The sequence below is a fragment of the Hypanus sabinus genome, chromosome 25, assembly GCF_030144855.1.
Source record: "Hypanus sabinus isolate sHypSab1 chromosome 25, sHypSab1.hap1, whole genome shotgun sequence".
Classification (NCBI taxonomy): Eukaryota; Metazoa; Chordata; class Chondrichthyes; order Myliobatiformes; family Dasyatidae; genus Hypanus; species Hypanus sabinus.
The window spans coordinates 49,065,072-49,078,204 of record NC_082730.1 but is presented as its reverse complement, the minus strand read 5'-3'; the positions used below and the strand labels follow the sequence as shown (position 1 = coordinate 49,078,204).

At 40.8% G+C, this 13,133-nt stretch overlaps 1 protein-coding gene across 11 annotated transcripts in view; it reads right to left on the bottom strand.

The window, feature by feature from the left end:
- The window catches only part of LOC132381224 (ankyrin repeat and SAM domain-containing protein 1A-like), a 496,261-nt gene that overhangs the window by 255,192 nt on the left and 227,936 nt on the right, over positions 1-13,133 (bottom strand). For all 11 annotated transcript variants that reach the window (XM_059950560.1, XM_059950567.1, XM_059950559.1 and 8 more), the window contains 2 exons: positions 6,607-6,680; positions 1,647-1,779 (listed from right to left, as the gene is read on the bottom strand). In XM_059950560.1, coding sequence (XP_059806543.1) covers positions 1,647-1,779; positions 6,607-6,680 — 207 coding nt within the window. The remainder of the gene's footprint in view (positions 1-1,646; positions 1,780-6,606; positions 6,681-13,133) is intronic.

Sequence of the window (13,133 nt, the reverse complement as noted above, 5' to 3'; positions counted from 1 at the left end):
ATCACCCAGAGAAAACCTAGACATTTCATAGACATACAGATTCCTTACAGAATGGCACCAGAATTGAACTCCGAATTCCGGAAAGTCCTGAGCATTAATAGCAATGCAGCAACTGCTACGCTATTATGATGCTTATGGAATTCTCTATTTTATATTCTTGACCTCTTGAAATTAATGTTAACATTGTACTTGGCTTCCTTACCATTCAATTAATCTGCAAATAAACCTTAAGGGAGTCCTGCTTAAGGACTCAGAAGTCTCTTTGCACCTCTGAGTTTTTAATTAGCTGCCTATTTAGAAAATAATCTATGCATTTATTTCTTCTTCCAGGCATTTTTTACGCTGTTGTATTCCATCTGCCACTTCTTTGCCCATTCTCCTAATCTGTCCAAGTCCTTTGGCTGTGTTGGTCTCAGTCTCTCTTCATTTTTGTTTACACTCCACCAGAGAGCAATTTCTTTCTTCCTTCCATAATCATCCTCACAATTTTGAGATTTGTCTTCCATGCATTCCCCCAATCTGCACTTCATCCACTCCCCATCTGCAGCCCACTCCAATCCCCATCTGGCAACCCAATTTGCAACTATCTTCAAACTCAATTGGCACCCAACTCCATAATCCCATTCATGCCTCCTCCCCTTTCCCAATTTCACTACTCCTCAGTTCACTCCATTTCTCCTGCCCCAAATTCATACCATACGTTTTTCCTCCCTCAATTCACACTGCATCCTTTGTCTCTAAATTCATACTGTGGAAACCGCACTGGTGTTACACTCTATTTACACCACACACCCTCTCCTCTCTATCATGTTCTCTCTTGCCTCTTTGCATTGCTCACAATTTTCATGTAATTTATGTTGTGAAAGTGTCCGTCTCTGTACTGTAACAGCAGAGGTATGTTCCAAAGAGCAGATAATTCACAATAGAATAGCTAGGATACTGTTGATAAACAAACACCTATATGAACTTTTGTTTTGAATTGTCGGTGAAATCACTTGGGAAATCTATCTTTCATCATTACAGACGCTCACATTGCAGGAAACCCTGTCCTTGGGAGCCTTTTTGATCAGTGTAGTTTGGTACTCAATGGACAAAGGTCATGTTAGCATTGCTTGAATGCACACTAATGGGAGATGAAAATATATCCATTTCCATCATGTTATATATTATGATTTTTGCAGGCACTATAAATTACAGCAAAACATCGTTCCCTATCTCATATTTACTGTTAACCAATCTGGCATTTCTCATAGTTATAAAGTACCTTATCCATGCAGTTTTATATCCACATATACTTGGGACCTTAGCACCAGAAAATAATTTAAAACAAACCATACATAAACCAACATTCTCGAGCACTGTCCCAATCCTCTTGTGTAATTCTTTTGATTCATTATCCCAATGTTGCCATCAAGGACCCTGCTTGTGAAAGGATGTGACAAGCATATATACATAAATCAAAAGGACAATATATTTTAAGGAGAGCAGAAATCTCAACGTATATTATGAGATTTTACACAATTCAAGCACACAAATATACAAACCACACACCTACCATAAGGGATTAAATGACAATGCCACACCATACTGCTTTAGTCATCAAATGGCTGATCTTTGATAAAAAGTAGTGCAAGTTATCAAATTACCTGGGGCAACAATCACAGATGGAGGTTTAAGATTGAGTGCTAGGTTTGGTTTACTGTGACATGGGTCAGATAGGAGGCTGGTCTCTCGACTCTTGAATGAATGGTTAACATCGGGTGCAAGCAAAGCTGTATCCTGGAGAGGGAAATAAAGCAGTTCTGGTAAGTGAGGGAGTTTCAAAAGACATACAAGTAACAGCCAAAGATCACTTTCTACAACTTGACAAACTCTTGAACTGATGCTGTATGCTCAGACCCGAACGAACGAGTGACATAATCAACAAGCATGAAATAGTGCAGCCTGATACTTTTCCCATCATTTTGGGGGATTTTAACCGGTTCCCAAATAATTATTACAAAGATAGCACATGCAGAACTAGAGGAACCAACATGATGGACTACTGTTACACTATCAAGAGAATTGTTGTGCCATCCCACACTTTAGAAATTCTGATCTCCTGACTGGACTTCTACTCACTGACTATAGGCAGACTGAAGACTGCAGCGCCAGTAGTGAGGACCAGGAAGGTATGGACAATGGAGGAGCAGGAGAGCTTACAGGACTGCTTTGTGTTGGTGGATTGGGCTACGTTCAGAGATTCATCTTCATTTGAATGAGTATGCCACAGTTGTCTCTGGCTTCATTTAAACCTGCATGGATGAGTGTATCCACAAGAACATACTGTACATAGCCAAATCAAAAGCCATGGATGAACCAGGAGAATTATAGTCTACTGAGGGCTAGATCTGATTCATTCAAGTCTAGTGAACCACAACTATACAAGGAGGCCAGGTACAACTTTTGGAGGGCTATCTCAAGAGCAAAAGAACAATTTGGAATGAGGTTGGAGATGGAATCGGATGATTATCAGCTCTGACAGCCATTACTTCCTACAAAGTGAAACCTCACATCATTAATGGCAGAAACAAGAAAAAAATCTGCAGATGTTAGAAATCTGACCAACACACACTAAGTACTGGAGGAACTCAGCAGGCCAGGCAGCATATAGGAAAAGTGTACAGTGGACATTTCAGGCCAAAACGTCGACTGTTCTCTTCCTAGATGCTACCTGGCCTACTGAGTTCCTCCAGCATTTCTGTGTGCTGATTATGAATGGCAGTGATGCTTCATTCCCAGATGAGTTCAACACCTTATATTCATGCTTTAAAAGGGAGAATAAAACTACAGCTTTGAAGATTTCTGTAGCTTCCGGTGACCCTGCGATCTCTGTTTTGGAGGCCAACGTCAGTACCTTTCAAGAGGCTGAACACTCACAAGGCAACAAGCCCCAATGGAATACCTAGTAAAGCTGTGAGAACCTGTGCCAACTAATTGTCAGGGGTGTGCAAAAATATTTTAAATTTCGATTGCTATAGTTGGAAGTTCCACCTGCTTCAAAAGGGCAACAATCATACATACCAGTGCCAAGAAGAGCAGGGTGAGCTGCCTTAATGACTTATGTCTGGTAGCACTCACATCTGCAGTGATGAAATACTTTGGGAGGTTGGTTATGACTAGAATCAACTCCTGTTTCCGCAAGGACCTGGACCCACTATTATTTACCTTTCGCCACAAAAGGACTACAGCGGATGCAATCTCATTGACTCTTCATGTGGCCTTGGATCACCTGGACAATACTAATACTTACGTCATGCTGTTGGTTACTGACTAAGCTGAGCATTTAATACAATCATTCCTACAGATCTGATCAAAAAGCTCAAAAACCTGAGCCTCTGTACATCCCTCTGCAACTAGATCCTCTACTTCCTCACTGGAAAACCACAAACTGTGTGGATCGGAAATAACATCTCCACCTCACTGATAATCAACACTGGCACACCTCACTGATAATCAACCATGGCACACCTCAAGTATGTGTACTTAGTCCATTGTTCTCTCTACACCCATTACTGTGTGGCTAGGCACAGCTGAATTACTATCTATAAATTTGCTGATGACACAATTATTGTTGGCAGAATTTCAGATGGTGACAAGAGTGAGATAGATCAGCTCACTGAGTCGTGTTGCAGGAACTGCTTGCACTCAATGTCCGTAAGTCCAAAGAATTGACTGTGGACTTGAAAAGGGTATGACAAGGGTGCACGCACCGGTCAGAGGAAGCAGAAGTGGAAAAGGTGAGCAATTTCAAATTCCTGGGTGTCTACATCTCTGAGGATCTATCCTGGGCATAGCAAATTGATGCAGTTACAAAGAAAGCATGACAGCGGCTATATTTCATTAGGGTTTTGAGGAGATTTGATATCTCACCAAAGATACTTGCCAATTTCTACAGATGTACTGTGAAGAGCATTCTAACTTGCTACATCACCGTTTGGTACTGGGAGTGGAGGGAGCACAGCACAGGATCAAAGTAAACACCATCATGGGCACCAGCCTCCCCAGCATCCAGGAGACCTTTTCAAGGAGCGATGCCTCAAAAAGGCAGCATCCATCATTAAGGATCCCCATTACCCAGGACATTCCCTCTTCTCATTGCTACCATCAGGGAAGAGGTACAGGAGCCTGAAGGTACACATTCAATGATTCACGAACAGCTTCTCCCCCTCTGCTATCAGATTTCTGAATGGACATTTAACCCGTGAACAACCTCACTACGTTTTTACATATATATACACATACAAATACATGTATTCTCACTGTAATTCACAGTCTTCATTGTGAATTGCAATGTACCACTGCTGCATAGCAACAAATTTCACAACATATGCTGGTGATAATAAACCTAATTCTCATTCTGCTCCTTATACGATCCTGCATGTCCATGAAGCAGCTGCTAAGTTTACACTGTATCTCTACTTGTTCACAGGACGATAACATAAACTTCAACTTTAACAAAGAGAAGCCACATGACTGGCTAAGCTCTGGTTAAGTAAAGATATGGTTCCCACCACATTTTCTAGTTGGGCAATGGCAATAAATAGAGACTTTATAATAAGTTGGTTTACCTTCCTTCTCAAACTTAGAGGGTACATGCACTGGCAAGAAAAAATAGCTATCTTCAGAAAACAAATAATAAAATAACTTAAATATAACCAAGGCAGCATGATGGCATACTGGTTAGCACAACATTTTATAGTAGCAGCAACCTAGGTTCAATTCCCACCCCTGCCCACAAGGAGTTTGTGCATTCTTCCTGTGACCGCATGGATTTCCACCAGGTGATCCTGTTTCCTCCCAGCCCTAAGATGTATCATTTCGTAGGTTAACTGATCATTGTAAATTTTTCTCTGATTAGCCTGGAACTAAATCCGGGGATTGCTGTATGATGTTCGAGGGATTTTTGGGTTTAGGACATATACATTTAGCAACTGACTTTGGCTACCAGTCTTCACATCTGAAAATATATTGTGCATTTTATTTGGAGTGCAGCTCTGAACAATGGGTTCCTAAAAGCTGTGAATTCCAGCCCAGACAATGATTAATATAAATTTGGACATCTGTGGTGTGGATGTGAATCAGGAGCTTGTGTATAGTTTCAAAGAAAGCATTGTCCATACATTGTAAATAAGGAGTTGTCCTTTGATGTTTGGCACATAAAATATCAAGTCCCACGTTGGGCCAGCAGACCTTTCCACCTAAAGGGTCTCCATATGATGCCTGCTGTCCTTGTTTTATTAAATAAAGAAGCTGTTTTGTATCTACCAGTAACTTTCTCTGTGACTTCATTCATGCAACAGGTGGCATGGCTCGAAGGGCTTGAAGGGCCTATTCTGCTCTGTATGTCAATTGAGAATAACTCAAATAATACAGCGAATGTATTTTGTAAAAGAGAAGGAATTTATCCATGGAGGACTTGGGTTTTTTGGATGTCATCAAATTGTCCCAGAGAGAGCATAAAAGTAAAAGATATCTCAAAGTCCTCTGGATATAATTTTTCTGATCTTTGTAAGCAAATGCAAATAAAAATGTTTTGTTGCAGCATAAAAGTATCAATTTTACAAAATATCAATAGGTTAATTTTCAAAAGAAATCAATACCAGCTTCACTTGAACCCAATTATATCGCCCCAAAGCCATCTAGAAATTCACCAATCACACCACTGTTGTTGGCAGATGGTAAGGCAGGCATTCAGGAGTAAGATAGGTCAGCTGGTTGACTGGTGTAACAACTCTGTGCTCAATGTCAACAAAACAAAGATTGACTGGAGACTTTCAGAAAGGGAAGGCAGGAGAACATGCACAGTTCTCATTGAAGTGTCTGCATGGAAAGGGTGAGCAGCTTCAAGTTCTGGTTATCAGATTCTTGAAGTTTCTATCCTGCACCCAGCATACAGATGCAACCAAGAAAGCAGCACACCAGCACCTCTGCTTTTAAAATTTTGAAATTCAACATGTTAAACACTGATGAACTTTTATGGGCATTTTGACTGGTCATATCATGGCCTGATACGGGATTGGAGAAAAAGAAGCTACAGGGGGTAATGGTCTCTCCACTATTGAGAACAGGAAGGCAACATCCAAAATTAAGGACCCCATCATCTGGGCCATTCTCTTTTCTCATTGCTGCCATTAAGCAGAAGGCACAGTAGCCTGAAGATGCACACTAGGGTTCAACAACAGCTTCTTCCCTGCTGCCATCGGCTTCTTGAACCTACCTCAAAAACCTAATACTGTCATGGATTTTTTTTCTCTAATTTGAAATTATGCCATTGTCTTTACTTAGTCATGTAGGTTATGCATAAAATGTGAATTTTAAAATAGGTTTGTTAACTTATGTTTGTCATGTACTGTGCTGCTGCTGAAAAAGCAAATTATTCTGCCGTTTATTTCCTGAGTATGACCTTATGACAACAAACTCAAATAGGTCCTAAAATCCTAATGATTAACCATATATTTACATTATAACTGCTTTCAATGTTCAAGGTATGTTAATACAAACTACTGCATGACAATAACATCAGAATATCCTAAAGAATTACAAGTATTGCTTTCTTTTACTGACCTGAGGAGAGGTGAAGATTCGACCAGGCTTTGTTGTCACATCAGAGGATACAGAAGCAGAGCCAGCTGTCACATCTGGAAGAACCAAAGATACATTTTTTTCCCTTTTCACTTTTGTAGAATACCACAGCACACTATGCAAATATTTTGTTCTTTCTTCATTGTTTTAAGCATTATTTACACTGCTGCATCTCTAACCGGTCAATAGATTCATGAAGTTTTATAAATCATGCTGACTTTGACTCATTTTATCATTAGTCTCCAAATACCTGGAAACCTCAACCTTTAATAGACTCCAACACTTTTCCAACCACTGAGGTTAGTGGAGTGACATTTGCAATTTTTCAGTCCTCTGAAACCATGTCAGAATCAGTGAGTCATAAAAGATCATGACCAATACATCCATTATCTCTTCAGCAACCTCTCTCAGGACTCTTGAGATGTAGTCCATTTAGTCCAGGTGACTTATCCACCTTAATACATAGAACGTAGAAATCTGCAGCACATTATAGGCCCCTTGGTCCACAACGTTGTGCTGACCAGGTAACCTGCTCTAGAAACTGCCTAGAATTACCTTACTGCATAGCCCTCTATTTTTCTAAGCTCCATGTACCCATATAAGAGTCTATTAAAAGACCCTATGATGTCTGCCTCTACCATCGTTGCTGGCAGTGCATTCCACGCACCCACTACTCTCTGTGTGAAAAACTTAGCTCTGACATCCCCTCTGTACCTACTTCCAAGCACCTTAAAAATATGCCCCCTTGTGTTAGCCATTTCAGCCCTGGGGAAAAGCCTCTGGCTATCCATACGATCAACATCTCTCATCATCTTATACATGTCTTATCAGGTCACCTCTCATCCTCCATCACTTCAAGGAGAAAAGGCAAAGTTCACTCAACCTATCCTCATAAGGTACACTCTCCAATCCAGGCAACATCCTTGTAAATCTCCTCTGCACTCCAATCCCTTCCAATCCTCCATTACTTCTCCCTTCCCTATTGCTCTTTGCATCATCATCGCCAGAGACTCAGCAATCTCCTCCCTGCTTCCCACAGTAGCCTGGGTATATCTCCGGTCCCTGCGACTTATCTAACTTAATGCTTTTCAAAAGCTTCAGCACATTCTCTTACTTAATATCTATATGCTCAAGTGTTTCAGTCCGCTGTAAGTCGTCCCCAGAATTGTCAAGGTCCTTTTCCCTGGTGAATACTGAAGCAAAGTATTTATTAAGTACCTCCACTACCTCCTCCAACACCATACATGTTTCCACTATCGCACCCGATTGGTCCTATTCTCACATGGTTCGTCTTCTTGCTCTTAGTTTGCCTAGCACTTTTTCCCTTTGTAACAGTAACAGCACTCACTCCAGCTCCTTAACATTCATAGACCTCTGCCACACTGCTAATGTCTTCCTTACCCATGAAGTTCATCTGCCATTTCTTTGTCCCCCATTACTACCTCAACAGCATCATTTTCCAGTGGTCCATTATCAACTCTCACCCCCTTTTACTCTTTATATAACTGAAAAAACTTTTGGTATTCTGCTTTACATTATTGGCTAGTTTGCCCTCATATTTCATCTTTTCCCTTATAGCTTTTCAGATGCCTTCTGGTAGATTTTAATAGCTTCCCAATCACCCGACTCACTTTTGCTACCTTATATGTCTTTTCCTTGGCTTTTATGCAGTTCTTAACTTCCCTTGTCAGCCACAGTTGCCTACCCCTGCACCTTGTGAACTATTCCCAGAAACTTCAGCCATTGCTGCTCTGCATTCATCCCTACCAGTATCCTCCTCCAATCTGGGTAAGCTCCTTTCTCATGCCTCTGTAATTTCCCTTATTACAAAATGATACTGATAGATGGGACTTATGCTTCTCCTTCTCAAATTGCAGTGTAAATTCAATCATATTAAGATCGTGATCGCCTAAGGGTTCTTTTATATTAAGCTTTCTAGTAAGATCTGGTTGTGGACTACAGAAGGAATGAAGACAGGCTAGTTGCTATTGACATCCATGGTTCTGCGGTTGAGAGGATGAACAGCTTTAAGTTCCTCGGTATAAACATCATTGAGGATCTCACGTGATCTGAACATACCGACTCTGTGGTGAAAAACACACAACAATGTCTCTTTCACCTCAGACAGTTGAATTAGTTTGGTATGGGCCCCCAAATCCTAAGAACTTTCTACAGGGGCACAATTACTGCATTACTGCCTGGTATGGGAACTGTACTTCCATCAATCGCAGGACTCTGCAGAGTGGAGTGGACAGCCCAGCACATCTGTAAATATGAACTTCCCACTATTGAGGATATTTACAAAGATGTGTATAAAAAGGACCCGAAGGATCATTGGGGACCTGGATCACACCAATCACAAACTGTTCCAGCTGCTACCATCTGGGAAATGATGCCGCAGCATAAAAGCCAGGACCAACAGGCTCCAGGACTGCTTCTTCCACCAGGCCATCATTCTGCTCAACTTATGCTGGCACAACTGTATTTCTATGTTATATTGACTATCCTGTTATTACCCAACACCCAATCCAAAGCAAACTTTCCCCCAAGTAGGCTCACGCACAAGCTGTTCTAAAAAGCAATCTCTTTGGCATTCAGCAAATTCCCTCTCTCATAATCCAACACCAACTTCATTTTCCCAATCCCCTTGCATATTGGTCCCCTATTACAATTGTGTCATTACTCTTATTACATGCCTTTCCAATCTCAACCCTACACGTTGGCCACTATTTGGAGGCCGATAAGATTTTCATAATGTTTTTCTTTACCTTGCAGTTTCTCAACTCTGCCCTCAAAGATTAAACATTCTCTGACACTATGTCACCCCAGATGTAATTCCATCTCTTACCAACAGAGAGTCACCACTGCCTATGCCTTTCTGCCTGTCCTTTCGGTACAAAGTACAGGTGTCCCCCGCTTTACGAAAGTTCGCTTTATGCCACTTTGCTTTTATGAAAGACCTACATTAGTACCTGTTTTGGCTAACCGAAAGAAATCCAAAGAGGATTTTCGCTTTTACAAAAAGAGGCGCCTGCTTTAAACTTGTGTTTATCCCGAGAAAGACTACTATGACCGTGAAGCGTGGGCAGGTGTGTGCTCATACGCATATGTGCCGATTTTTTTCTACAAACCCGTTTTTGGCTGAATTTTCACGATTCTGGTAGGTGAAACTACACTGTACATACATTTCTACTTTATATAGGCTGGGTATTTATCATATCATTCCTGCTTTTACTATATGTTAGTGTTATTTTAGGTTTTATGTGCAATCCGGTATGATTTGGTAGGTTTTTTTTGGGTCTGGAAATGCTCAAAAATTTTTCCAATATAAATTGTAATTGCTTCTTCGCTTTACGCCATTTCAGCTTATGAAAGTTTTCATAGGAATGCTCTACTTTCGGACAGCAGGGGAAACCTGTATCGTTCGATGTTAAGGTCCCAACTATGGCCTTCTTTCAGCCATGACCAGCCAAAGTCCTAACAACCAATCCCTAATTGCATGAGTTCATCCACCTTATTCCATATGCTACATGAATGCTATTTAAATACAGTACCTTCAGTCTTGCATTCTTCACCCTTTTGAATTTTGCCTCTGTGGTAAAATTTAATTCTTTGCTCTATCTGCATTTGTACCCAATTATTGGCTCGTCCTTCCTGAAATTCATGTTATATCCATCATCTACTTGTTAATCTGCTGACTCATCCTCAGCTCTATCATCCTGTTCCCCATCTCCCTGCCATATTAGTTTAAACCACTCCCACAACAGCTCCAGTAAACCTGCCTTAAGACTGATGGCTTCCATCCATCAAAGTTTAAACATTGCAAACCCTTCAGATTCCCTAACAAGATGGCCTGAATTTTATGGTTATGATGGTCATGAAAATGCTAAGTATTCAATATCATTACAGAGTGAAACAGACAATTTCTCGGAAATATGCATGTTCAGTAATATGCTGAAAGGAAGAAAACTTGCCATCAATGACTCCCTGTTCCCGTGGCCTTTTGTCTTCACCAGCACAATCCTTCCAAACATGATGAGAACTGGTGGCATCTGTTCACTATTCTCACAATCAATTACTCAAAATATATTTTGCTTCAGGAGACGATTTTAATTGTAAACTAGCAATCTGCTAAGCATCAAACAACCAATTTTTTCATGGACAGCATATTCCCTCACACAAGTTATTCAAATTGCCATGGATTTTAAGTTGATTATATTTCTTCATTATTTTTAAGAACATTAAGATTTTTAACTTCTGTTGGTCTTAACCTTGGTTACGTGTTATGGAAAAGGTTCCAAATCTTTTTTATGTTATGGACTGAAACCATTAAGCAAAGGGTCTGTGGACACCAGATTGAGAACCCCTGCTCTAGATGCTAAAATTTGTCATTTTTACTTCCTAGCATGTTATTTTAAGATTTGTTTATTGTGAATGATGGCTCAGTCAATTTGTGACTATCATCTGACTGCTCATATCGACAACCAAATGAAATAACATTTCTCTGGAACACGGTGCACCCACAATATAAACCACACACAGCACACAAATCAAAAATTACCATATAATTCAAATGCAAGGAGTACAACGCACCAGTAAACAGTTTGCTGTCCTCATAACAAAACCTCAGTGATGGCAGAGTATTTGTTAGTCTCACAGCCTGAGGGAGAAAACTGAGGCAGTCCTAGTCCTGATGTTTCTGTACATCCTTCCTGGTGTCAGTGGGTCAAAGAGATTGTGGGATCGATGGTAGGCATACTCAACAATACTTTGTGCCCTTTGTCTGCAGTGCACGTGTCAAAAATGGGGGTGGGGAGGAAGAAAGGCCCTAACAATCCTCTCCCTGGTTTTTACTATCCCCTGTAGGGTCTTGTGGTCTGCTGCCAAGCAGCTTCTGTACCACACAATGATGCAGCTAGACAGGACATTCTCAATGGCGCTCCTATAGACAGTTGCTAGAATGGCGGTGGTGAGCCTTGCACACCTCAATCTAGTGCCTTCTTGACAAGTGAAATGGTATTGTGGATCCCGGTTAGTTCACCCATTATGTGAACACCAAGTAACTTCGTTCTCTTCACTCTCACCTTATGCAACTGAGAGTGGTTGACCTGTGTCTTCCCAAAGTTACATCATCTCTTGGTCCTTTGTGGTCTCCAGAAGACTACAATCTATGCAAATTAGTATTAATATCGTCACATCACTGATGATCAACACTGGCACACGTCAGGGATGTGTGCTTAGCCCAGTGCTCTACTCTCTCTATACCCATAACTGTGCGGCTATAAATTTGCTGATGAGACAAACTATTGTTGGCAGAATCTCATGCAGGTTAGAGGGCGTACAGAGGCAAGATATACAATGCCTACAAAAAGTATTCACACCCTTGTAAGTTTTCAGATTTTATTGTTTTACAACATTGAATCACAGTCGACTTAATTTGGCTTTTTTTTTGACACTGGTCAACAGAAAAAGACTGTTTCATGCCAAAGTGAAAATAGATCTCTACAAAGTGATCCAAATTAATTACAAATATGAAACACAAAATAATTGATTGCATAAGAATTCATCCCCTATAATCTGACATACCAAATCATCAACTGATTGTAGTAAAAGTACACCTGTATCTGGAAGATCCAACTGCTGGTGAGTCAGCACCCTGGTGAAAAAACTCCCCATGAAGACAAAAGCACACACTAAGCAACTCCACAAAAAGGTTATTGAAAAGCATAAGTCAGGAGACAGATACAAGAAAGTTTCCAAGTCACCGAATATGCCTTGGAATACAGTTAAGTCAATCAGGAAATGTAAAGAATATGGCACAGCTGTATATCTTCCTAGAGCAGGTCATCCTTAAAAACTGCATGACCGTGCAAGAAGTGGACTAGTGAGGAAGAGACCTATGACAACTCTGGAGGGGTTACAACTTCAGTGGCTGAGATGGGAGAGACTGTGCATACAACAACTGTTGCCCAGGTGCTTCAGCAGTCGCAGCTTTATGGGAGAGGGGCAAAGAGAAAGCCACTGTTGAAAAAACTCACATGAAGTCACGGCTGGAGTTTGCCAGAAGGTGTGTTGGAGACTCTGAAGTCAGCTGGAAGAAGGTACTATGGCTTGAGGAAACCAAAATTGAGCTTTTTAGTCATCAGGCTAAACGCTATGTTTGGCATAAGCCAAACACCACACTTGATCAAAAACACACCATCTCTACCATGAAGCATAGTGGGGCTGCATCAGGCTGTGGGGATGCCTCACTACAGCAAGCCCCACAAGGCTTGTGAAAGTAGGAGGGTAAAATGAATGCAACAAAATACATAATACAAAATAAAAAATCCTGGAGGAAAACCTGATGCAGTCTGCAAGAGAACTACATCTTGGGAGATTTGTTTTCCAGCAAGACAATGCTACCAAGCATAAAGCCAAATCTACACAAGAATGGCTTAAAAACAACAAAGTTAATGTCCTGGAGTGGCCAAGTCAGAGTTCAGACCTCGATCTAATTGAGAATTTGT